Source organism: Halichoerus grypus, chromosome 9 (genome assembly GCF_964656455.1).
Source record: "Halichoerus grypus chromosome 9, mHalGry1.hap1.1, whole genome shotgun sequence".
In the NCBI taxonomy this organism is placed as follows: Eukaryota; Metazoa; Chordata; class Mammalia; order Carnivora; family Phocidae; genus Halichoerus; species Halichoerus grypus.
Window position 1 is genome coordinate 141,664,567 of NC_135720.1, and position 27,354 is coordinate 141,691,920.

At 47.4% G+C, this 27,354-nt stretch overlaps 1 protein-coding gene across 1 annotated transcript in view; it reads left to right on the top strand.

Annotated features, from left to right (window-relative positions):
- The first annotated feature begins 11,373 nt into the window (after positions 1-11,373).
- The window catches only part of SCGN (secretagogin, EF-hand calcium binding protein), a 35,999-nt gene continuing 20,018 nt past the window's right edge, over positions 11,374-27,354 (top strand). The window contains exons 1-6 of the mRNA XM_036112223.2: positions 11,374-11,631; positions 12,474-12,544; positions 16,945-17,037; positions 19,943-20,032; positions 23,553-23,609; positions 24,022-24,099. Coding sequence (XP_035968116.1) covers positions 11,550-11,631; positions 12,474-12,544; positions 16,945-17,037; positions 19,943-20,032; positions 23,553-23,609; positions 24,022-24,099 — 471 coding nt within the window. The 5' untranslated portion in view covers positions 11,374-11,549. The remainder of the gene's footprint in view (positions 11,632-12,473; positions 12,545-16,944; positions 17,038-19,942; positions 20,033-23,552; positions 23,610-24,021; positions 24,100-27,354) is intronic.

The window sequence follows — 27,354 nt, forward strand, 5'->3', positions numbered from 1 at the left end:
TCTTGCAAATCTCCCGCCGGCACGCGGCTCCTGAAATCCCCAGTGTCCCGCGGAAGGAGGGCCGCGCAGGTGGCCCCTTGGGTGGCCGGCAAGGCCGGGCCAGCGCTGCCGCAGCGAGGTGCCTTGCAGAAGGAGGAGGAAGGATCGATGTGCATCTTGCCTCCTTCCCCTCCCCAGCGGGGCCCCTGCCTGGAGGAAGAATCCTGCGGGGCTCCCAGAGACAGCATCACACAGAACGTGTCCCAGTGCAGCCACGTCGCTGGGTCCCCAGCCGTCAGCCCCGGAATCTGGCCGCACAACACACTCCGCCCTCCTTCCCCGACTCCTGCCAACATCTGCAACAGCAGCCGGCTTCTCGCCACCCGTGACGGCGTCTCGTTCCGTTAACGGGGTCTGTGTCGTGGAGCAACTGTTCCGTGTCAGGAAATGGTCCGCGTGCTGGTCTGTCTGCTGAGACAAAGTTTCTATCCTCTGACTCATGAAGCTTTGAACTCAGGGAACCAACAGTCTAAAAAAAGAGACAGGAAATAAACTAGTAAACAGATGACGTCATTTCACATAATGAGAGCTCTCTGCGAGTCAAGGGAACAGGCAGTAATGATGGGGGGGCGGGGTGGCTATTTGGATACGAGAGGGTGCTTTTTCCCCGATAATATTGTTTCCTATTAATTTATGCTCCCCCATTGTGGTGGGTGCTGGGAGGCACCACCCGATCTCGGTTTAGGAATAACAGATTTACTACTTTGGCTGCCATGGGTCACTTTGCTCCAGGTCAGACCCCTGCCCCCGGGGGCTGGTCAGTGCAGGAGTGTCAAGGTCCCAGTCCTTGACCCCAAACCAGCACAGCTGTGGAAGGTCACCCCATGTCCAGAACTCTCCGGAGCATCGTAGCTCAACTCTGCCCTCTGCCCAATCTCGATTCCTTCCTTCTTTCCTGCCAGTGTTGACCCAAGAGCTCGTCCCAATAACCCGCTTACACAACGATGTCTAACTCAGAGACGGCTTTCTGGTGAGCAAGTGTGCAGCAACTTTGAACAAAATGAATTCAAAATATTTCAATTTAAAGTAGTGATGTTGAGCTTATTTAACGGACCCCACCTATAGTTCATATCCATAGGCGTGGTGGCCACTCTAAGACCCCCTGGGACTGCACACCCAGGTCCCCTTCCCTGCAAACACAGCATCCCGCTCTTTTCCGCAGGAGGGTGTGGGCGAGCAGAAGAGCCCGCTCTTCTCCCATCGGCCTCTTGGCATTTCCTGGCCTGAGGAAGGATGCCTTCTGGGCAGAAGGTCGGCCCTTGCAGCCTGTTTAGGAGAGCAAACTAGTTTTCCATTAGCAGAAGCTGCATAAATTGGGTTCTGGAAACATCCAGGAGCTCCCCCTCCAGTTCTCCCCAGTGCCGCTGCCCCCTCTCCTTACCACTCCAGAAGAAACAGGCTGTGATCTCTTCATCAACAAATATTTACACATCTGCCATCTGCCCAGCGCCAGGCTGTGAACGTCCCGTCTCCTTGGAAACCGCACCGGGGCCAGCATTACCCAGAGCCGGCCCACCTGGGAGCCGCCCCGGAGAGCTGAGGTCTCCCGGGAACCTTTCAGAACCACTGGTATTGGTTTGAGGGGCCTTAACCGCTTTAGCGTGGGTTTGCCTGTTTTCTTTCTTCCCGTCCCGTGGCGTGCTTCCCTCTCTCACCCACAGCTGCTGCCCGCTGAGCGCTCCCCTGGCTTCCCTGCCCCTCACTTTGCTTGTTCCCCTCAAAGGCATGTGCCAACACCATGGGCTTAGTACTCAGAAGTTTCTGGCATTTGTGAAATGCTTCCAAATGCACTATTGTTCACGATGTGCAGGTGGAGAAATGGAGGAAGAGGGTAATAGTTAGGGGCCTTCTGATAAGTAAGAGGGAGGTGACAGTAAGAATACTGAACATGATTTGGGCTTTGGGTACGTGTCAGGCACTCTGCATGCTTTACCCCGTACACCATGCCCACAGCATCCCGGGGAAGAAGGTAGCATTATCACCCTCATTTGAAAATAAGGAATTTGGGGCGCCTGGGTGGCTCAGGCCATTAAGCATCCGACTCTTGTTTTCAGCTCAGGTCGTGATCGCAGGGTCCTGAGATTGAGCCCCGTGTTGGGCTCCAAGTTCAATGTGGAGTCTGCTTGTCCCTCTCCCTCTACTACCCCTTCCACTCTCTCTCTCAAATAAATAGAGAGAGAGGGAGAGTGAGAGGGAGAAGAAGACTCACTGAGGGAGCACAGAGGGAGAGCAGGGAGCCTGATGTGGGGCTTGATTGGACCCTGAGATCATGACCTGAGCTGAAGGCAGACACTTAACCAACTGATCCACCCAGGCGCCCCATAAATAAAATCTAAAAAAAAAAAAAAAAAAAAGGAATTTAAAGCTCAGAGAAGTTGAGTAACTTACTCGAGATCGCAGTTTGTGACCCAGGCAGTCCATCGCCACAAACACAAGGGGAAGAGCCCGTCTCCTGATTCCTAGTCCAGAGCCCTGGGAAGCAGGGAAGGAAGCATTTGGAGTGACGGGAAAGTGCGTACGTATGTCAGTCCCAAAGCCTGCCCCACTCCACTGATAGGAAAAGGGCACCTGTCACCTGCTGGGGGAAAAGAAAAACCCTGTCTTGCTTGGCATTAACTGCACTTCCAAGCAAGCAGAAGCCAGGCCCCTCCAGCTCTCCCTCTGCAAGGAGATCATGCTGGGAGAGGTGGAGGGAGGAGGGCCCCACTGCAGAAGCTGGCCCAGTTCCTTCAATCAGGATCCCCAGGGGCTCAGGGCCGCCTAACTGGCCACAGCCCCGCTTGTAGCTTTCATCTCAATCCCATGCAGAGAAGGGACACTGATTAGCTAACAAGTCCCTCCCAAGGACAAGTCCGGGACGTGCTGGTCCATTAACTGCATGCAGGCGGCAATCAGGGGAGCCAGCACGCTTCCCCACCCCCATGCCCGCGACTCAGCCCCAACGTCCTCCTTTGTGATCAAGTCCAGAGATGTGTGTGTGTCGGGCGGAAGGCCGTTAAGCCTAGATTGTTTAATAAAGCGCTTTTTATGGAGACCGGAGAGAGGGGCAAGTGTATACTGTCTCTTTACAAAATAAAGCACAGAGTAGGTAGTTTCTCCTGCTGACTTTTCAGCCCCAGGCTCGGCAGTGATGAGCAGGAGGGCAGGTGGGAAGGACAGGACCACGGCCGTGGAGCGCCGTGGGCATGGGGCTCCGGCCCTTTGCTGGCACAGGGACTGCTGCCGGCTGCCTTGTGGGGTCGGGGGAAGAGGCTTGGCTTTTCGTCCACGAGAGCCGAGCCGGGCAGCACGACTGCTCCGCCCGCTCCCGCACGCTCTCCGTGGTGCGTCCTGTGGGGGTGAGGGTCGGGGGGGGCCTGGGGGGCTGGCGGTAGGGGGTGGGGGGCTGCCGCGCTGGCTCTTCCTGCTGCCCAGGCGGCTGTGATGGGATTGGGGGGCGGTACGGCCCTGGACACCAGCGCGCCGGGGCAGGGGCACAGCATGGACCAGGGCCCCGTGGAGGGCTGTGGGCCTGTCCACTGCTCCCATCCTACAAGTGGGAAAAAGGGATGAGTAGGAAGCTGACATCGGGGTGCCCCCAGCCGTCCCCCCGACGCTGTCCGACCTCTCCCAACTTACTGAAACCCACAGATGTGTTTCCTCACCCGGAAATTGGGGGTAATGATTCCTTCTCTACCTCTTAATGTTATTGTGAGAACTCAGTAAGAATCTATAAAAAGAAGTGAGCACAGTGACGGGCTCATGGGAAATGCTCACGAGGGGTAAGTACCACTTCGATGAGGATGACTCCACTCCCATGAGAAGCGGCACAGTTTCTGAGGGGGTGACCCCAGGTGGCCTCAAGCCAGACGAAGTCAGACCCACGCCACAGTCACCTCAGGCAAACTCACGGAACGTGTACAATTGCGCAGTTTTTAGTCCATTTACAGAGCTGTGCACCCATCACCATAATGAATTTTATTTTCATCACCCCCCCCAAAAAATCCTGCTCTAAATGCCCAGTCCCCCAGCCCCCCAGCCCTAAGCAACTACTAACCTCCTTTCTGTCTCTATGGATTTACCTGTTCTGGATATTTCATATACATGGAATCACACAACATACTGTGTGAGTTTGTGACTGGCTTCTTTCATTTCAACCCACTGTCCTCGAAGTTCATCCATGTGGTGGCACATGTGGGTACTCCGTTCCTTTCTAGTGCTGACATCCCGCTGTGTGAGCATGCTACGTTTCATTTATCCATTCATCCGTCGGCGGACACTTGGATTTTTTCCACTTTTTAGCTCTTGTGAATAACGCTACATGAACATTTGTGTACAAGTTTTCGTGCAAATATCATTGCTTTTTAAAAAGGTAAGTGCCACGGTATGTAGGAAGGCTAATTTCCAATGGATATTTTATTTCAGGAGAGTAAAAGGGGCCTTATAAAATACTTGTTATAAAAAGGAGCCTTGAGTCTGATGGGATGGAGAACCTCTACCTTAGTGGAAAGGCAGTAAGTTGTGGCTTTAGAACAACCTAGCTTGGGGCTTGGGCTCTGCGATACTGACAGTAATTCTGGGGAAGTTACTCAAAGGCTCGTCTCGAGAAGTAAGAATCCCAATGTCTACTTCTCAGGACTGTTGCAGGCGACCCCGACATAATGTGGGGAAACATCCAGCACCCGATAGGTCCAGCAAATGTGGTTCCTTTGTTCTACCCCTTGACTCTGCATCTCCTCAGACCTCACAGAGAGCTGACAGAGCTAATGCGCAATAAATAGCAATTCAGTTAGAATTGGGAAGAGAGCATCATCACGCAAGCTTTTAACCAGTGAGCGCCTCTGAGTAAAGTCTTCCGCTGATTCCTCCCATTGTGTAGAGAACTTTTACTCTTCCCTAAAATTCCTCCAAGTTCTTTTAGCTCCCAAAGATCTCTTCCAGGGATCCTCTTCAGATATCTGGATTTGGTGACTACATCGTGCTCCCACGTCCCTCCTTGTGTCATACACACCAGGTTTGGCCACCAGGTAATGGCAATTACCCAAAATATGGGTTTGCTCCCATATTTCATACTTCCCCAGAATTACTGTCAGGGTCGCAGAGCCCAAGCCCCAAGCTAGGTTGTTCTAAAGCCACAACTTACTGCCTTTCCACTAAGGTAGAGGTTCTCCATCCCATCAGACTCAGGGGTGGAGACTGCACTTTTCCAGACCACACTTGTTTTTTGTTCTCTGACTCCACCTAGGTTCTGGTGTGTCTTTCTCAAAGTGCAGCAAGGTACAAAAAGGACGTTTGGATGTGTCAGTGCAGAAAAGTGTTGCTTTTTATCACCAGCAAAGGAACATACCAGATGCCCACAGTCCACGCCCGAGCCCCAGCTCGTTGCATCCCAACCCTGGCTTAAGGATGACATAGGCTGGAGCTGCGCAGAGATATTTTATTAAAGTTGCGCAACATTATTTAACAGAATCGTTCGTGTCACTGGTTTCCTCATCCCAGTGGAGTGACTTTCTTCCAACGCAAGAAGACACCACTGTTGACTTTTCAAATTACTCACTACAGTGCTCAGCTGTCATTCTAAGTCTGAAAAGAAGCTGGGAACTGTGGCAAATCTTCTGGGACAGCCTCCACCAGCTCGGTGCGGGGGCGGGGGGGGGGTTTGCACGGGACCCCCATGAAGATGAGCTCACAGGCCCAAATTACAAAGCAACAAGGAAGCTCACCACCAGTGAGAGTGAAGCAATCCTAAGGGGACTTAAGGAAGTCAAAAATAGGTGAATATTTAAAAAGAAAGAGAATCCACGAGACAAAAACAGGAATTTATTTTTAAAAGAACAGGCATTGTTTTGAGAGTTGGAAAATCATTGTAGAGGATTCGGTGGCTTCTAATGTTTTACAATGCTTCTCTTCGACGGCGGGGCTGGGCTAGCCTTGCACCCTGTTCTGACACAGAATGTGTTATAGTGACGCAGCGTAACTTCCGAGGCTGGGCCTTGAGAGATCTGCAGCTGCATGTTGGGCTCTTAGGACGCTCCCTCTTGGCACCCAGCTTCCGTGAGAAGCCCAAGGGAGCCAGGTGGAGGAGAGCTTGAGACATCCCTGCACACATCCCCAGCGGACCTCCTGGCCAACTGTACCAGCTGCCAATCACGTACGGGAGGCCGTTCTTTGGACCATTCAAGGTGATGCCACCAGCAGCAGCTATAAGCCTCCTTCGCCAAGCCCCAAGGCCAACTTGCAGAATTGTAAAGCAAGGAAATGCCTGCTCTTCTCTACTTTGGGGAGTGGTTGGTTACCTAGCAATAAACCATCATGGAGAAGCCACGGTCCAGATGAAAAGACGGGATATACCTCCATGGCCAAGTATCATTTGGGTGAGCTCCGAGGCAGATACCAGGCAGACCTTTGCTGAAAGGCGGTGAAAACAGTGTCACCCTTGAAGGGAGCCGTAGATAGAATAGCGAGCATGATGTATGCAATGCTGAGAACAGAAATAGCTGTGAACGAGCAGCCAGAGGCTAAAAATAAGTTCGAAGTGATCCCAGGAGGACAAAGAAAGTTTCAATAATCTCTATTTCATAGCAGAAAGGTGCATCATTTTAATAATTCACTTGGATCTTAGGCTTTATCATTTGAAAGTCCACTTGTATTAATGCCGTTTATAGGCAAAAAAAAAAAAGTCATTGACTATATATGCCATTAAATGGAATGAATTCATGTTTTGGCAGAAAATTCATCAATGAGTAATGCACGTACTCCATGGTACTTTTCTGGGGTACTCCTCCTTGAGACCCTAGTTCCTGGGCCCCAAACTTCATCTGTTCCAGTTCCACTGTCAACCACAATCCCACCCTGCCCTTCCAAGTCCTGCCCGGTGCCTGGCATTTAGTGGGCACTCAACAAATATTTAGAGAATTGAGCCAAATTGACTTCCTGAATGCAAGTCAGTTCTACAGGTTTTCAACAGACAGTATTTTCCTTGTGGACAAGCTAGGAGTCAGTCAGTCATGTTTGAGAGCTCTATAAACCTAGACCACTTGTAAGAAAAGGTTAACACCACACCCTGATGTGCCAATTTGTGTCCTCGGGGAATATAGAAACAGTCAGGACTAACGATGAGGTATAGGATTAACATTGTCAATTTTTTTTAACTTTGTCAATTTTTAAACATCTGTACTGACATATCATCCATATAACATAATAATTGCCTTCCTCGAGTGTATAGTTTGATGACATTTATTAAACTTCTGTAGATGTAAAGCAATGCCAGTTTTTTAACACTTGTATCCTACAAAATGGTCCTCATGACTTTATTTTCTTTGCCCTTTGGAGCTGGTGCCCCATTAAACCAAAACAATCTCTTTAAATTCTCAGGTTTACTATAGAGTCTATGAGGTATCCACCATGTTCAAATGTTCAATAAATATGGGAAGATAATGCCAAAGACAGCATTGTTTATATTTCCAGCTAGAAATTTAATTCTGAGTTTGTAAAAGGATGCAGATATTCTAACTCAAGAGTTGAATGTGTGCATCAGGGTTAATTAGCAATGCTTCAAATTATAGACCACTGATGTTTCTTGTACAACTAACCATCAATTAACTATGCTAATGAGAAAAGCAGGAAATGACTGCAGGAAAAAATGAAATCAGCAGGGATGAAAAAGAAAAACAACGCATTGCAGACTCAGTCTCAGCCACCAGTCAAAACTTAACCAGAGAGACTTAGAAGTACAAATTCTAAGAAGTTTTTTCCTTTTCCATATTGTCCTTTAGAGAAGCTATGTCCAAATAACAAAATGACCAAAATATATAATAGCCAAAGGGCTAGTCAGTGTTTCTAATATAATTCCTAGGGGAGCTTTAAAAAAAAATCAGTGCGGGGCGTCTAGGTGGCTCAGTTGGTTGAGCGTCTGCCTTTGGCTCAGGTCATGATCTCAGGGTCCTGGGATCGAGCCCCGCATCAGGGAGCCTGCTTCTCCCTCTGCCCCTGCGCCTCCCCTTGCTTGTGTGCTCTCTCTCTCTCTGACAAATAAATAAATAAAATATTTTTAAAAAAATATCAGTGCAGAGTTCTCATTCCAGACAATTTAAATTAAAATCTCTGTGGAAGGGGCTACATTAATCCATTAATTGCATAATTTGTTTCAGGTTGATTCTATCTACTTTGTATTTGCTTTCCTCTGAGTTTTCTGGTTGGACAGTGAGGGTCTCAGGTAATCACCTCTGGTTCTTCTACTCCCACTCCCCTCACTCCACTTCCAGGTAGGAGAACCTCGGCGGTGAGACAGTCTTCTAGGTGATTCCTGCTGATTCAGTATTTTATTTTATTTTATTTTTTAAGGGTTTTTCTTTTTTCTTTTTTTTAAGATTTTAGTTATTTATTTGACACCGAGAGAGAGACAGCTAGAGAGGGAACACAAGCAGCGGGAGAGGGAGAAGCAGGCTCCTGGCTGAGCAGGAACCCTGATGCGGGGCTTGATCCCAGGATCCTGGGATCATGACCTGAGCCGAAGGCAGATGCTTAACAACTGAGCCACCCAGGCGCCCCGATTCAGTATTTTAAAATACTTTCTCAATGGCTCTCTTCTTTGTCAAGAGTTGGGGCGGTTTTCCCCCAAGGAAATCTCTACTTGAGAGAATGCAAGGTACCTGAACATTATCTACCTCGTGTCACAATAGAAGAAAATGAAAAATTATCACCTGAAAATTACAATTCCCCACTGAGCTCCACGTGCCAGGCTCCTGGAAAGTGTTTCCAGTGAATTCCATGTGTTCCCCAGCTCCAAGAAGAACAGCGTCTTTGTAGCTGTGCTTCTTTCCTCCTTCCCTTACATTTATAAAAAAGTCTTTAAGATTTAAAAAAAATTTTTTTAAGTTATAATCGTTTGCATTATATGCTTACTGTAGAAAGTTCTAAAGCAGAACTACAAACAGCAGAATTAAAACCACCCATGAGTCTCCCTCTTCCCCATTCCAGAGATAAACATCATTTATATCATTATTGTATATCCTTCCATTTTTTTCTACGTATAGAAACGTGTTTTATTTTACAGAATTGGGTCATACTATATGCACACTTTTGTAACATGCTTTTTTTATAGCTTGCTCTTATATTCTAAGCAGTGTGTGCGTGCGTGTGTGTGTGTGCGCACATGCATGTGAGATCAGGCTTCAAAATCAAGATTTCTGTGTATGCAGCAAAGCCCATCATAGCCATCAATTATTTAAGCACATTAGACCTTGATTATTACTTCTGACATTTGCCTTATTTTTCCTTTGTCCATTATTTATCAGAAAATAAGATCAGTCACTACCTTGGTGAGTTCATGCAGATTACTCTTCCTGACTGATGTTTGACACTGTATCCATAATTATCCAGGGCCACACATAACTATGGACACCGAGCCACTCACCCTCTTGTCCTGCTATGTTCTCCAATATTTGTACCTAACACCTTCCCCAGAAGTGAGGATTACTCAAAAATCCTGAGGCTTATTTCACCATTGTCTAAATGTCTATATATGGAGATTTATCGTTTCAGTAGCTAACCTACATTGAGTGTTTACTGTGCTAAGAAGTTTCTATGTATTTTTTCATTTTACCTTTATGACAACAATGTAGGAGCGAATGCTTACAACTATCCCCATTTTTACAGGTGAAGAAAATGAGGTTTCCTCTGAGTAACTTGCCTAATATCACAGCTAGTAAGAGGCAAAGCTGGACCCTAAACCCAGAGGTATTTGCTCCTAAACCATTTTTTTCATTATTATTAACCAAAGTCCGTATTTGTTCAAATTTTCTTACTTTTTGCCTAATGTCCTTTTTCTGTTCCAGGATCCTAACCAAGGTACAATATTGCAGTTAATTATGATGTCTTCTTAGACTCCTCTTGGCTATGACAGTTTCTCACTTTCCTTTTTTCTCCACATTATTTATTTATTTATTTATTTATTTATTTATTTATTTATTTTTGTTTTAAGTTTTCTTTTCTCCACATCATTTAAAAAAAACCATACAGTCCCCTCTTATCCTCTATAAGACCACAACAGTTATAATATTTTGTGCACTCCTATGAGGGACTCTGATCCTCACAGCCACCCTCCAAAGCAGATATTATAATCCTCATTTTATAGATGAGAAAACAGAGTCTCAGACAGATGAAAACTAATGGCCCAGGTCACAAAGCTAGCAAGTGATGGAGCTGGGAAACCCAACTTAGGACTGTCTGACCAGGGGTGTCATGTTCTTTTTACTACTGCAGTTTAGCATATATATATATATTTTTTTTAAGATTGAGAGTGTATGTGGGGGGTAGGTGGTGGGAATCCCAAGAAGGCTCCACCCAGCATGGTGCCAGAGACGGGGCTCGATCTCACGACCCAGAGATCATGACCTAAGCCAAAATCAAAAGTCAGACCCTTAACCGACTGAACCACCCAGGCGCCCCTATATGGGCTTTTAAAAAATAAATTTGAACGCTAATGTGAGAGTCAGTGTCATAAAGAAAAATCTATATCTTGTCCAACTCTCTTAATACCCAAGCTCCTTCTATAGATTCCTCAACCAAAAGTTCTAAGCCCATGGTCAGAAGCCATCAGTACTCATCAGTTCCCTGTTTCACAAAGTAACCAGTCAAGTTTTGAACAGTTCTGATCATTAGAGTTCTTTGTTCCTCCGAATGATTTTTGTCCTTTGATCTTGGTGAGGCTTTTATGAGCCAAACACAATCATCTACGTCTTCTACCTAAGAGCTCTGCAGTTGGCCACCATGTCTCCCCGCCCACTCTCTTCTCCTGGTAGAACATGGCATGGTTTAGATTTCCCTCAACATGCTGGCACCCTGCGTTAAACCATAGTTCCTTGCAGAATCCCTATTTAGTTGCAAGTCCTTATGGTGCTTTATAGCATAACAATAAGCATGCTCTAAATACTCAGGGACCAATAATTGCTGTTGAGGGTCTCCTTGCATACTGGTAATCTCCTACCACTACCAGTACCACCCCTCTCCACCTCGCCCCCACCTTCCCCACACACTATTTCTAAGTCATTGGGTCCAAAGCGCCTTAACACAGACACCTCTTCCAACACATTAATTGCAGGAGCTTTCTCTAGAGGGGCACAAGTTTGGGTGTTCAGTCAAAGGTAAGGGGGAATATTTTCTCTGAGTTTGGCAAACAATTTAAAGGGCAAAGGCAGTTAGCCATGGAGGGCCCAGGACAGCGCCTTTGCCCCCAGTCCCCCACAGCGCCCAGGCAGACGAGGGCCCCCGTGGGGTGCGCGGGGGCGGAGCGGGGCGGGGACCCGCGCGCCTGCAGGGGGGCGGGCTCCGCGGTCGGGGCTTAGGGACTGTAGCGACGCCAAGGCGCTGCCACCCGCCGCCTCGCCAGTCACCCTCGCCCCCGCCCCCGCAGACAGGTGCTCAAAGCAAACCAGAGAGCAAAGAAGCAGGCGAGGGAGCCAGGAAGGAGCCGCTATCAAAGTTCCCAGGTGTTCCTTGCCGGCAGGTGCCCAAGCTTCGTGATCAGCACCATGGACAGCGCCCGCGAAGCGACTCAGGGGCGCTTGGACGCCGCGGGCTTCTGGCGGGTCTGGCAGCGCTTTGACGCGGATGGTAAGTGGAACAGGCCAGCGGTACATTCAGGTGTAGACGTGGCTCCAGCCCAGCCCCTTTCCGTCTTTCCTCGTCTTTCCTCGCGGGGAAAGTTGTCTTCCAGTGCTGTTAATGCAGTATACCAAACCAAACATGTTAGGTACACTGGAGCTACACATCTAGACGTCTGTGTGAGCTCAGGGTCGGGGAAGGACTTGGTCCCCCTCCCAATCCGTGTGTGTGTATGTGTCTGTCTAAGATGACATGCCGTATATGACACAGATCATATATTTAGGCTTGCGGCTGGCAGGCATCTGTCTGAAGTCAGCCCTCCCTAAAGGTGCTCTTCAAAGGGAGGACGAATTTTACCAATTTTCAAAAAGATGCTACTTCCCCCTCCAAAAAAAGTCTACCTGAAAAGAAAATGGAACCACTTAACATGTGCTTTATCTTTAGTAATAATTCAGCAACCATAAAGAAAATAGCTAAACTGTGTTTTGACTCTGCAAAGTAAGATTCAAGAATTACACCTGTTAAATTTTCCCAAGCTTCCAAGCCCTTGGGTTGGATTTCTTCTAAAATTCATGTTTGTCTGTGGATTAAAATGTATGTATTTAATCGCTTTCCTTTTCCAAATATTCATATCAACCCAGCACAGAGCATTTACTATTGAATGTGTGTTTACTATTCAAATCCATGTCTCCGAGAGGTTAGACGCCAGCACAGAGTTACTGAAATAGTGGAGAACAGTATCCATGGGGATCATACAGACTGTGAGATTCAAAACAATTTAGATAAATAGTAAATGTTACATGTCATTCTATGTTAGTGACTATCACTTATGCATCTCTTGTTGCATTTAGAAAAAGGTTACATAGAAGAGAAGGAGCTCGATGCTTTCTTTCATCACGTGTTGACGACACTGGGTACTGAGGTAAGTACTTGTGCCATGAAGCATTAATTTATGTGCCTTTAGCAAAATACAAGCAGCATCCAAGTCTCATGTTGATTTGCACCTATTAATCTCATCTGACCTCTTTTCTTCCTTGCCTGCGTGTAATTTTTCTCCATCTCCTAGCAACATGGAGGAATTGAAGCAGGTTTTATAAAAGGTACAGCTGTAGCGTTAGACGTGCTGGCCACTGACTTTCAGTGTAACATCTGTCATCCCCTGGAGAGACCCTAACTATAGATTCAAACAACTCTGTTTTGCACGTCTCCTTGGTTATGTTTCTGCTAATGGATGTAAACATGGAGATAAGGCAGCTCACTTTGTTCAAAAAGGTGGAAGAGATGTTAAGAGCTCTGAGGTTCTGAGTGGTTAGTGCATTTGATACTCCTTTGATAGCAGACCACAAACAAATAGATCTTTTAAAATCATTTTTCCATTATTCATTTTATTAGAAGAGGTTATAGATTTCTTAGGGAATGACAAACCAGAAAATAATCAATATACCCAGAGCCCAGGTATAATAAACGTAAACCCATCTATCGTGTCCGTGTCCCTCCCTGATGGTAAATCTGGCCTTGAGAGATGGAGATTAACTTTTGAAGATCCCTGTACCAAAGCAGAGGAAAAGCTCATACAAAGACACCCCAGACTAGGGATGGGAGAGCCTAGTCAAGACTCCAACAGGGGGGGCGCCTGGATGGCTCAGTCGGTTAAGCGGCTGCCTTCGGCTCAGGTCATGATCCTGGGGTCCTGGGATCGAGCCCCACGTCCAGCTCGCTGCTCAGTGAGGAGCCTGCTTCTCCCTCTGCCTGCCACTCTGCCTACTTGTGCTGTCTCTCTATCTCTCTGTCAAATAAATAAATAAAATCTTTAAAAAAAAAAAAAGACTCCAACAGGGGATGCATGGTAAGAGGAGTAGCTCTGGAGACGGTAGCATTTACAATGAATTGTGGAGATCACTTATCCTCAGGTAGAGAACTGTTTACACAGAAGAATAAAGTGCCTTGCACTTTTCCTGTAGGAGCCCAATGAAGGGAATGAGGCTCTCTGTGCCAATGAGGAGCACTTAGTGAGGGTGTTTCCAGGCCGGGGGCGGGGGCGCCAGCTGAGAACAGAAGAGGAGCCTTCTGCCTCCAACAACCACGCAGACCTCGTCTCTCCGTCTCTGTCTCTATGTATATGGATCTCTCTCTCTCTGCCTCTCCTATTCTTTTGATGTCTGTCTGTCTCATTTTTCTGCCTATTTCTGTTTCTCATTCTGATTCCTGGCCCCTATCTTCCATCATCTCTTTACTTTGTCTCTGACCTCTCTGTCTCTTATCTCTCTGTCTTATAGGTCTCCCCATGTCTCACTGTCTCTCCTGTTTCCTTGTTTCTCCTTCTATCTGCAGTCCATCTCTCAAAGCTCTCTTGTCCCTCCTCTCCCTGTCTTTTCTTTTCCTTTCTATTTCTTACCTGTCTCATCTTTTTTTTTGCCCCTCATTTCTTGTCTTTTATCAGTTTCTCTTCTCTTCTCCTTCTTTCCCTTAACACTCTCTTTGTCTCCCGGTCTCTCTCTGTCTCTGCCTTGCTCCTACTAACTGCCATAAATACTAGGGCTCAGGGAGTTCCAGAACCCATGAGTCAGACGCTGTTTTGTCATGCAGGACAGGAGTATTTGAGGAAAACAAATAGATGAAGTCAGAACCACTCAAAGCCTTGGAATAAACTGGATGGTCCAGGAACCCAACCCAACCTCCCAGAGACTTAGAACTTCACACGTTTCCAGAAGCTCCTTGCCTTGGTGATTTATAGGAAAGAAGGAGAAAAGTTGCTGTCGGTGTTGAAGGAGTGTCTTATTCTCTGTCATGAGGTGGGGGTGGGGCTACTAAAACGCAAGGGTCTGCTCTGAGCCAAGGACACCGGGAGCCAACTTCCTCTGGGGCTTTGGCCAACATTGGAGACATTGTTGCCATTGCTGACGGAGTAGAGGGGTGCCTCTCTTCCTGCTGGGCACTCCATCTCTTACGTCCCTCAGAGCCAGTCTGGGGACTTGCCCTCTCACGCAGGAGCAGACATGGTCCTTGCAGGAGAGGACACAAGGGACTCACCAGTGTCCTGTGTCCCTGTGTGTCCCGTCCCTGAGGAATTTCAGTACATTTGGGGTTTGCCTAAGATCTTGCATTTTTAAATCACCCTAAGTCAGTGGGTATCTCTCTCACCCTCTGTCCCTCCAGGAAGAGTGACTGCCCGTCGCAGGGGGGCGGGGGGAGGGCAGGGTTCTAATAGGCCGGTCTCGCTGGGCTCAGGCAGCAACTCCACCTTCCTCCTCTCAGCGCGTGGCTGCGAGAGAACTTTTAAAAGCCAGATCAGTTGTATAAGCCATTGTCCAGAAATGTCATCGTCTGCCATTATTCTGTTTCAAAATGCTGAGACCTTACCTTGGGGAGTGCGGTTATGGGAGACTGTGCTGGGCCCTCCATGCTCCCTGGACAACCACGATTAAGGAAACTAGTCCTGATTCCTGATTCTGGGTTTTTTCCCCACCGAGAAAGGAGTAGGCCCTAAGCATGTCCTTAATCAGAGGGCGGGACTTCCCAAGTGGACGTGCGTCAAGCTGAGTGACAGTCCCCATTTGTGACCCCTGCCTCTAATCAGGGATGCCCCAGCGGGTAGAGAAGCAGCCGCAGGGAGGCCTCCAGGAGTGGCAAGCCGTTCTTCAGAGGCCTGAATAGCTCTACGTTCCTCCCTGATTAGCAGGTCACAGAGGCCTCGGAGGAAGGAATTTTAGGGCTGCCAACAGCAAGGGGCCTGCTGCTCAGGCTTGGAGAGGAACCTGTGTGATCCCCTGCTTCTCAGGGCCTCTACAGGGACAGACTTAATGGAACCATCGGCTGTTTTTGCTGCTGTTCCTGTTACTCACCCCTTCCCTCAGCAGCCCCCCCTTTTCCTTTCAAATGCTCAGAACTGGCCTCTGAACTAGGGCTGGAGAGAGCGAGTGCAGAGCAGAGCATCACTTTCTGGGGCTGTGTCCACGTCCTTCCTGTCAAATTCTAGTGCATCCTGGGCCTCCTTCCATGCTTCAGAGACGATGGGGCCTAGAGTCTCACAGAAGGGGGGCAGGGGGGTGCGGCTAGGAAATACAACAGAAGCAGCCCCTAGGCTCTGTTGCTTTAAGTCCAAGGGATAGTCATGGGCTTTGGAGTTAGAGGACAAAAGTCAAGGTTCTGTGGCTTCAAACTAAAGGCAGCACATAGACTCTGGCCACAGCTTCTTTGGCTTTATGTTTATTTATCTCGAAACTTAATTTTCCACCCACCTGGCCTATGTCCACTAATGTCCTTTGGGAAGGCCCAGCCCACCATAAAGAACCATGTATTCATTCCACAGATACTCTATTTCAGAGATGCAGAAATGACGGCTGTCCTGCAGATCTCTGAATCTAGAAAGCCAACCTGAAATGCAAAGTGAAGACCCACCTTGTGGAGTGATCTCCATCACATTTTTTTCTATATGGTGTGCGTACGCAACCCATAAACCCAAACCCAAACACACACAATCCGAGGTGCCAAGACTAGAGATGCTGATCTCTCTCTATGTAGTGGGGTGTCTCAGGAGGAAGCCTGGTTGGCAGGGATAGTGCGGGATCGGATTAGGGAAAGTATTAGGGAGACTGAATTTAGCATGGCTGCTAGGGTCTGGAGTCTTGGGATCTGGCACTGCTGCAGAGTGTTTCTGCCTCTCAACTCTTCCATTAGAATTCCTTCTCCACTGTTGATTATATACGTCATATTTTTTTGTATGAACCCTGCAATCCACTGACGAAGAACAAGTTAGTATGTAGAAAAGGTAGGTGGAAGCGAGATGCGGCATCTTTGGTAATTCAACAACTACTTTATTACTTTTTTCCCCTTCTAATTATTTTTTCCTCAGTGGACCCAAGGAGAAGATTAAGGGATGAGCAATGGCAAGCTGGCAGTCTAAAAGAGCTGGGCGTTTCACTTAGAACAAAATCTCTGAGTTCTTGGGAAGAGAACTTGGGAGTCCTGCAAATGAGCTTAATGGAGGTGTTGTCTGCAGACAAGCTGACGGGATCGGGTTACATCAGTCCGAGGCCCCTTAAAACCTAGTCTCTCAGCTTTTCTTCCTTCATTCATGTTTTAGGAGTTCACTAGCCAGTAGGTCTCACCTGCTCAGGATTCTGATCAGTGGTGCTTTGCTCAAGAAATCTCCACCACTGTTCTCCCTTGTTCAACATGGGAGGCTCGCTTTAAATGGCTAAGTAACTTGCTTTCCGGGTAGACTAACGTAATGATCAGGCTCTATGCTCTGAATATTTGATATCCTGACTACATTTTTGGAATCCCGGTGGCTTTAATGTGGTTCTGTCTGGCCTATTGTAGGAGGCAGGCATGGAAGAAAATGTGCGGAGAATGAAACAGCAATTTATGGCTCCCCAGGATGTCTCTAGAGATGGGCGCGTGCAGATGAAAGAGGTACCTTTCCCGACTGTCCCTTTCCCGACTGTCCCTTTCTCGACCGAGCCTTTTTGGGCTGTCATTTCCCCTGAAAGATAATGCAAATCTTACATCTGATTGGGAAGCTAGAACTCTCTGCCAGGCCGCTGACCTACCCAGCATTTTGAAGTAATCACCTCTCCTTTTCCATCTGCTTAACAACCCGTATCAGTTTCTTTAAGTCAAGCAACATTTATAGTTATTTTAGAACTGGGGCGTTGATATGCTGGAGGCCTTGCAGTTACTCAATCCGATGTGTCTCTTTGCTGTGTGCTGTTCAAATCCAACCTGGGTATAAGGAAAAACTGAAACAAGAAATGAGTTGAAACTCCCGCATCAGGTCCCAGTGAAGGGTGGGGAGCTCTAGCCCAGGAGATCATTTGGAACAAAACGGACAGCAGCTATCTCACTTCAGCTCAGCCCACATAGTACCTTTCTCTTCAGAAAGTTATGATAGTATGGCAAGATAATGTCTCCTTATAAAAAGTAGACGTGTTCGCCAGGAAGGAAGCAGCCTTCTCAGAACACTAGATGTATGAGCGTTTCCAAAATTTTCACTCCAGGGCAAAAATTACATATGTCACCAACAACTATAGTATAATTGATGTAAAGCAATCTGTGTAAACGTTCAAGGAAAAGTAAGTGGAAGCCTCAAGCTAGAAATGCCGAAGGACCAATGACCGCATGTTCACTGCTGCGTTCTCCAGCCCACAGAGCAGAGCAGAACATTTAGCGATGCCCAGTAAATATGTGTGGGCTTAAGAAAGAATAAATGAAACATGGGAAGTGCCTGGAAACGATGGTGTTACCTTACTAACAACAGGTAGAGCTTCTTGAAGCACTTGGAAACCCGGCAACAACTTTGACACCCATGCCAACCATCGGTCATGGAGTCCCACAAACGCACATAACGGAGGTGTTGTTTGTAGACAAGCTGATGGGATCAGGTTACATCAGTCCCAGGCCCCTTAAAGCCTCTGGAGTCTGTGAGCTTAAGGAGTAGCTGGGCCCCCCCACATCCTCCTGCTGTCTCTGTCTCACTCCAATCACAGGTTGTTGAGACATAAAAATCAGCCCACCTGGACACATTTTAGATATTCTAGCACAACTGAGATGAGGCAGAGGTCCCAACTGAGAGCCTAAGCCAAGCTGGAGGGTTATCTGTGCATCTGATTTGTGTGGGCCCCTCTGTGCCGCTCCAATCAAAGCTGAAGACAGACTGGGTTCTAAAGGCTGAAGACCGCTGAATCACATTTTAATTTGGTTTCTTGGCTTGTGCCACCCCATGTGAAAAAGCATGTCGTTCTGAAGAGCAGATGCTGATTCTAGCTGACTTTGGCCCAGACCCCTGCGGCAGGGGTGAGGTGGGAAAGGGGGGAGGCAGGGTAGCACCAAGTCCACGCGGTGAACGTGAGACCTTGGCCAAGTCATTTCTCCCGAGCCTCTGGTTCATGGTCTTCATCAACACGGTATTAGCATTTATTGAGGGTTTAATTTGTACCAGGCATTTTACTCCATTTTGCTTATAAGCAGTGCCTCATTTTACTTTTGGCCTTCACATTAGCACCAGGATATAAATATTACCATCCCCGTTTTACAAGTGAGGAAACTGAGGCACAGAGAGATCGATTAAATTGTGCCGGATCAAATAACAGGCGAGCAATGGAGAAGGAATTTGGATCCACTCTGAAGCCTGTCACGGACACTGCACTGTCCTGCTCTCGTGAATAAAAGGGGGTATTTATACTTACCAGTAGGACTGGTATGAGAATTTAATGAGATCATAAATGAAAAGCACGTCGCCAGTGCTTGCCACGTCGTAGCTACTCGATATATGATATTCAAAATATGAATGCTCTCGTTCACACGGTAGGTCCTCGAGCGGACCCACATCCAAGTAGAGAAGTGAGTAAGCGTGTGGGCTCACGATGCCAACCAGCCACCAACAGCCTCTGTCTGGACTCACTGGCGGGGCACTCACTGCGGAGACAGAAGGAATGGCCATTCTTTACGGGGGACAACGCAAGCCAGCCATACCACAGTACGGTAGGATGGGATGAGCCCAGCCAAACACACCCACGTGCTGACGCGGGAGTTACAGTCACGCAGGGGAAGAAAAAGTCACCGTTACTCATGGGAGAAGTGACATCAATCAGTAGAAGTGGTGCTCAGAGAAGAGGGAGAAATGGATCATACCTGGACCAACGATGGGAGCACCACAGAGACACTGATATGCAGAAGAAGAAAAACAGCGGACACTAGGGACACCGACGGCCGTCGCTCCTGTCTGTGCCCGTGGCGTGAAGAGACCGTGTGCACAGCATCTCCCCAGCATGGCGGGAAGCTGGGAAGTAGGGCCCTAGTCCGGTGCCACCACTTACTAGCCACACAACTGAGGCAAGCTCCAGGTTCCTTAAGGAATAAGTAATAATGGTGGTGTGCTGTGTCCTCTCTAGGCTGTGGTTAGGATGAAGCGAGTCAACATCTGTAGGAATTTAGAACAGTCCGTGGCACATATAAGAATTATTCACTATTTTAGTTTTCTATTATATGATAGAGCTAAATTATTTTAATACGGGAGAGTCTTAAAATAGTGCCTGGAACATATTAATCACTGACAAATTTATTATTAAAATTAGGCTTATGATTTTGGGTCGTAAACTCGTGGGAGGCAGAGATAACCCACCGCGCTCCTTACCTAGCAGCAGTACAGTGCTGCTTGAAAGCATCAGTGAGCCAAAAATGGCCGTCGAGGGCCCAGAACTGCCACCTGAGCTCTCAGTCCTGAATCCAAGCCCTCCTGTCCTATTGTATGTCCCACCATGGCTCTTACCCAGGGGGCACTGGCCAGTGCAGCTGACGGCTCTTTCTCTCGTTTCTTTAGCTTGCCAACATGTTCTTGTCTGAGGATGAAAACTTCCTTCTGTTCTTCCGTCAGGAAACCCCCTTGGACAGCAGTGTGGAGTTTATGCAGGTAAGTATTGGGTTGTGTCTCTAGAGAGCATGAGGACTGAGAAGAGGCCAGGATCCCAGCCACCGACCGTGGTGGCCCCCACTCCTGCCCAGTCCCCAAGCCCACAGAGGATAAGACCAAGCAAAGAAGCCCTTGGTGATGAGCCAGAACTCAGGCCCCAAGCCCCAGTGTGTTCTGTGCCCTGCCCTAGGCTGCTCCCGAGATGACAGAGTCCTTCAGCCTGGGCTAGAGGAGGCCCAGACAGCAGGCCGGCAGGCCGACATGGAGGACTATGACGGGGGTCGGCTGGGAACTCTGGAGGCCAGAGAGCAGGTGCCCCATCCAAAGCAGAGAACCTGGGGGAGCTCCAGCGAATTGCTGTCTTCTCAGCATGCTGTCTGGACATCTAGACTCTACGTGAAACTACTGGTTTTTATATATTGGCCACTAATTCTAGTTTTGAAGGTATAATACCATGAAAACGTAACTCACTAGTGAGCCCATCCAGCCGGCAGGCCTTCTGTTTGCAATTGCTGTGCTCGAGAGAAAGCTGACAGCAGTCAGTGGTTCCTCTTAACTCCTCTTTCAGCCTCTAGGTGTTACTATCTGTTGGAGAAAGAAGACCAGGAAAGTCAGAGCAGACTCAAGGCAGCTACTGCAGCCGGGGGCCCATTCCTGAAACAGTTACCAAGTCCCCATCTAGGAGATAATAGCTTAGTACCCTTTTGCACAACTGCATTTACTTCAGACCAAGTGAAAGTCATAAAATGGAGCAAGCACGTGCATAGACTATTCACAGGAGAGATCTGAATGGACAATAAATGTATGCTGGTCACCAAGAAATGCAAATTTAAAAGAACTAATTTTTGCTAATCGAAGTGGTAAGGATTTTAAGAGGATCTACAAAATACGTGGTGCCAGCAAGGAAGCACTGAGATTGACGCTCATGATCTGTTGGTAGGCATGCGCACTATAACAATTTTATGAACAGCAATTTTGCAAAAATGTAATCAGGATCCTCTAAAATGTCATTATCCAAAGTTAAAAATATCTTTACCTTCTGACTTAATAAGTCTACTCCTTTAGGCATCTATCTTAAGGGTATAATCAGAAATGTTTGTATTTGGAGGAAATGCGTTAATATGTTAAGAAGCAAAATTGTGCGTGCATTATGATCTTAATATTATTTAATAAATGGTTCACCCTAACACCTACATAAATTAGACCATAGGTAAATACACATAAGATAAACACTGATTGCTTTTAAGTGGTAAGATTTCAGATGATTTTCATATTCTTTGTACTTTTGTATTTTCCAATTGTGCACAGAATCATAATTATTTACAAATTATTTTAAGTGACATTTTCAAAATAATTTTAATGGTGCTTAAAAATGCTCTCAGAAAATTTTAAATGAAAATAATAAACAGATTGCCCAAGTGTATAGACAATATGACCTCCCAGTTAGTCTTGTCATGTGTGTAATAGAAATATAATGGAAAGGAAACACACAGATACACCTGGGCTGGGTGTATATCCACAGAGTGTAGTTTTCTCCTTTTTGTAGTTCATTAATTTTGTACAGTGAATATGATTTACTCTTATAATCAGAAAAACAGTATTAAAATGTTAGGCCTTGCATAGTATAGAATAATCTTGAGGAATGGGAAAAAGGAAAGAGCACTATGGAGCTTTCCTATGTTTTTGTTTTTCTTTTAGCTTATTCCATTTACCCCCTCCCTTCCAGTTGGTCAGTTGTTTCTGTAACAAAGAGCTTTCCCTTTCTCTACCCAGTTAAAATATATATATATATATATATCACTTCAGACTCTTGATTTTTTTTAAGTTAAATTTGTTATAACCTATTACTATCCTCTATATATTTTTAGAAATTCTAAGTTAATGCCTTTACGTTTCCCCTGAGCCATAGGACCTTAAAACACTTTAATCCTGACATATGGTACCCAGCTCACCTGTTGTGGTTGTCCAGGATATGAGTTCTGTCTTGTTTTCTTTAACCCCACAAATTTTATGCGGTCAAGATTTGTTTTACGCACCATTGCTTTTTGTGACTTAGAGTCTCCTTCTTTGTGTTCCTCCTTCCTAGAGTATATCCTGTACTAAATGCTGTTGGTAAAAACGTTGTTTGCCTGGAAATCTCCTTATTTTGCTTTCATTCTTTAAAGATAGGCGTGCACATTATTCGCATAAAAACCTTTGGGCCTCCAATGGCTGGCTCAGTTGTAGTAAAATTAAAAGATAAGGTAGATGGAAAATGTTTGGAGAATAACATTTAAAACAAGCATGGAAATGGTTTTATTTATTATTTGAAATTCTTATTCTTAGTTTTGGTATAGTCACACAGTAAAAGTTTGATTATAATTTATATTTAAATAGTTGATTTTGTAAGTCTGGCTGAGTTCAGGGACTACAAGGCGTGAGGTTTCTCAGTCTTCTCACTGCCCATCAATATCCCCACTATCCCTGCAGGGGCTCAGGCAGGCTGGCTGACCGGGGCCAAGAATTAAGGTCCCTGCAGTGGGCGACTCAGCTAACCCCTTCTACATTTACAGAAAATCTGTCAGTTAAAAAAAAACAACTTAGGGGCACCTGGGTGGCTCAGTCAGTTAAGCGTCTGCCTTCAGCTCAGGTCATGATCTCAGGGTCCTGGGATGGAGCCCCACATCGGGCTCCCTGCTCAGCATTGAGCCTGATTCTCCCTCTTCCTCTGGCTGCTGCTTGCCCTGCTTGTGCTCTCTGTCAAATTAATTAATTAATTAATTAAAAAAAACCAAACAACTTTAGTGCTACTTTTTCTTTTTTTTTTCTTTTTTAAATTTTTCTATAGTAGGCCCTACACTGAGCATGGAGCCCCAAGCAGGGCTTGAATTCACAACCCCGAGATCAAGACTTGAGCTGAGACCAAGAGTCGGATGTGTAACTGAATGAGCCACCCAGGCGCCCCTACTTTTTGATTCTGTACCGGAGTTCGAGAACTCGCCAACCCGTGACGCTTATACATGGAATAATCCGAGGTGGTCCAAATCACACCACTTATTAGAGAAAGCAGTTCAGTGTCTCTATAAAAGTGTTCAGTTGTTCTGTCTTCCAGTTTGGTAATCGTATCTTAGCCGGATGAATGCTGCCCTTAAACCCTAAAACCAATGAAAGGCTCGTCTTGTCTCTGGGAATTACCCAGGATGTTTTATTCCCTTTACCCAGAGCCAAGGCCACGCAGGGAAGATTCCTTAGGGCCTTCCGGAAGCACAGTTTATTTTGGAGGGTTTCACCCTTTCACTAAGGGTTTTAGTTTTAGGCAGGTGCCTCAAGTTGACAGCCTCCACCTTTGCCTGGGCCCCAGGATTTGCCTCCTGTCCACCTTGTGTGCAATCTCCTGATGAAGCTGCAGGCTACATTCTCAGGGTCAGCACACGGACCCGGGACAGAGTCCGGTGTCGGTCCTGCGTGACCTCGCTGGGTGTGTGCTTGTTTACGTGGCTGATGGATTTATAAACGGATGCCCGGCTTTCGTGTGTTTCAGATTTGGCGCAAATACGATGCAGACAGCAGCGGCTTTGTATCAGCTGCTGAGCTGCGGGTACGTGTCGCTGGGGGCTCTCGCTGGGGGAGGGGCTGGTCTGGCACCGGGAATTTGATGTACATGGATCGTGAATTTCATTTCTGTGGGCCCAAGAAACATGGGTTTGAATGTGTTACTTAAAAAAAAAAAGTATTTGTGTTTAAAAGGCTTAGAAAGTACAGGTGTTATTGCTCTCTCTAGGAAAGACACATAATTGAGGATTTTTGACACTTTTTCCGTGCCTGGAGCTATTCTCTGGGTTCTATGAGCTCCCTTTAAGCAGGGACAGCCCTCCCCATTCTTGGATTTATTGCTTGCTGAAAGCATTTTATTTTCTCTGTAAAAAAAAAAAAAAATGAACCACAATCTTTGAAGTAAGGCCTCCCGAGATCTTCCCATATAAGATGTGGCTCTTCTCTTGATGTCACAGAACTTCCTCCGAGACCTCTTCCTCCATCACGAAAAGGCCATTTCTGAGGCTAAGCTGGAAGAATATACTGGCACCATGGTAAGTAACTGAGCGATGGCATCTCCACAGGGCGGCTTACCCCTTCCCCCCCGGGGCCCAGAAACAGAGGCGCAGAGTAAGCGCCCCAGTGAACTTCCGCAGACCAAGTGAATGCAAGAGAAAACCTCAACTCTCAAAACATTGGCTACAATTGAGCCACTTTAGCCCCTCTCTGAGGCTGAGGCTGCATGTATTGGAGACGGGAAGTGGTTCACCCATCCTTAGGGAGACCAGAAGTCCAGTCAACATCAGGTTACCAGGTACCAGGCCAATGAGCTCAATCCTACTGGAAGTCACATAGAAACAGGTAAATAGGGACAATCAGAAACCTAGACAACCAGGACCAAACACATGGGAGCCACTTCTTGGCACAGTGGACAATTCTATTCATTTAGTGTGTTGATTTAGAGTGGTGGAGAGTCAGATAGATGGGAGATGTGTGTCCCCCCACTGCCACGTCTTAGCTATGACCTTGGGAGATTGTCAAGCCTTTCAATTTTACTTATTTCCTCCGTAAAATGGGGGGTTAATAGGACCCTGTTACAGACAGGGCAAAGGGAGTTGAGGCAGAGGAAGCACTGGGCAAGTGTCTGGGACATGAGACATGTTAGGTCTTATTGTGGTGCTTGCTATGGTCCTTGTTGTCATTATTTTGCTTGCCCCTGGAGGCATCCACGTGCTGAATGACGCTGAGATTATTTCAGTGTCAAAGTTCCCTGAAAAATGGTGGTGTGGGAGAAGCTGCCTCTGGCGACCGCGTCCTCACCTTCAGTTTCAGCTAGGAACATGGTACATCTCTCCCGGTTCCCATCAACAGCCCGGGTGCCCTGCCTTTCATCTCCTACGAGCCCCTCCCGTCCCCAGACGTGCGCTCCATTCCAATCCAACTCTGTAAGTGGTTTCTCAGTTAATAAGCAAGGAAATGGCTGGTGAAGCCTTAATTACTTGTAGGATTGTTACATCTATTATATGAGGCGTTCTTGACCAGATTGACGTTGCTCAACTTCCTGGTGCACAGTCAGGAGCACGTACCACTGGGAAGAGCTGGTGAATTCCCATAAAATGTGTGCCACTAGGTTGATCTACTGAGGCCTTTACGTGATGCTTCCAAATATGGTGTTATTTCTGACGACTTCTCAGCAGGGTTGGCATTGTTCATGCTGTTTCATGCTATATATCTGATGGTGGAGGCCTAGAAAGGGTAAGTGACAGAGTCAAAAGTTGAATTCTTTTTTTTTTAAGATTTTAATTTATTCATTTGAGAGAGAGAGCCTGAGCAGGGGTAGGGGCAGAGGGAGAGGGAGAAGCAGGCTCCCCACTGAGCAGGGAGCCCAATGCGGGGCTCAATCCCAGGACCCTGGGATCATGACCTGAGCTGAAGGTTGACACTTAACCGACTGAGCCACCCAGGCGCCCCGCCAAGTTGAATTCTTAAATGCACTGCAAAGATTGGGTAACTGGGAGAAGTTAAGTTACCAGGCCAAAGGCCCCAGTTAAACTGGAAGCTGAGCGCTCTTGGTTTTCAGCCCTGGCCCCTCCCACCGCTCACTCTGCACTCGGACTACCCAAATGCTGCCCCCAGTCACCAGCGCCTGCCCCGGGAAGGAGGAAGGTGTTCTTGACCATGAGGACTTGTAAATGGCCCAGACAAGAGAAGCCCATGCCAAGGACAGAATCAAACCCCAGGCCAGGATCTCAATGAAGAAAATAATTCGGCTTCTTGCTCTGTGGTGTTTGAGATCCTGAGTAAACACGTACTTGGCTCTGAAGGGTGAAGTGGGAGGCCCCTCGAAGCAGGAAGCAGTTCCCCAGTACGGTGAGATCTCTGGGCTTTTCCCACCGGATTTCCAGTGAAACCCGCCAGCCGAATAAAGACTATGAAAGGGGCGATGTCACTGTAACTGCCTGGGACAGAGAAAGACAAGCAGATCATGTTTCCAGCTGAGCACTTTTCCAACCTTGAGTTCACACCATGTCAGCACTGCTGTTACCTCGATTTTATTCACTTAGAAAACATGCACTACACAATGAAATACTCTCACTTCGAATCTCCAGCATGCTTCTTTTTTTTTTTTAAGATTTTATTTTATTTATTTGACAGAGAGAGAGACAAAGCGAGAGAGGGAACACAAACAGGGGGAGTGGGAGAGGGAGAAGCAGGCTTCCCGCCGAGCAGGGAGCCCGATGTGGGGCTCGATCCCAGGACCCTGGGACCATGACCTGAGCCGAAGGCAGACGTTTAACGACTGAACCACCCAGGTGCCCCTCCAGCATGCTTCTAGTATTTCTTTGGTTACCTTTGATTCTGAGGGGTTTCCCTCGGGCTTCAACTATAATGCTAAACCACCTCTTTCTCACTTCTTTTTCTGTTTGTTTGTTTAAAGATTTATTTATTTATTTATTGGACACAGAGAGAGAGAGCACAAGCAGAGGGAGGGGGGCAGAGGCAGAGGGAGAAGCAGGATCCCCACTGAGCAAGGAGCCTGATGAGGGTGATCCTGGGACCCTGGGATCACGACCTGAGCCCAGGGCAGATGCTTCACCAACTGAGCCACCCAGGCACCCATCTTCCTCACTTCTTAACATGGCTCAACTCTTTTTTCCCTCCTTTTCTTCTCCTGGTTCCTGCTTGTCCTTCAAGATTCGGGTAGACGTCATCTTGCCCTAGAAAACCTTCCAGAAACTTTCTTCTGTAGCGGATTCAGGTGCCTCTCCTCTGTGCGCCCAGACTACCTTGTGCATATCGCTGACGTGCCCATCACGGTCATCGGTTTGACCCATCCCACAACTACCCACTCTCTGCTCTGCCCCGGGCACCCCTCTGGTTGCCGGCTACCCAGCAGTGAGCGCAACAGACAAAGGGGAGACTGACAATAACCAGAAACATAATAAATAATAAATTAGATTGCATGACAGAGGGTAATGAAAAGGTAGAGTAGGACGAAGGCTGGCCACGCCGGCGAGGTGGCGAGGGTGAGGGCCTGGGGAGGCGGGGGGTGGGTGCTCGGGGACGGACCAGCAGCAGGCACGGAGCCCCTGGGGCAGCGGTGTGCCCGGCATCTTCAAGGACAGGAAGACAGCCCTGAGGCCGGGGCGGGGTAAGTGAAGGCGCCACTCACCAGAGGCCGGACCATGTAGGGCTTCTTAGGATTTAGCAGGATTCCTGACGAGTCAGCTGCAGTCAAGAACAATGCTGACACCACTTGTTTATGGATCTAGTTCCTTCCCAGCCAGTGACTCTTCCACCGCAAGGGC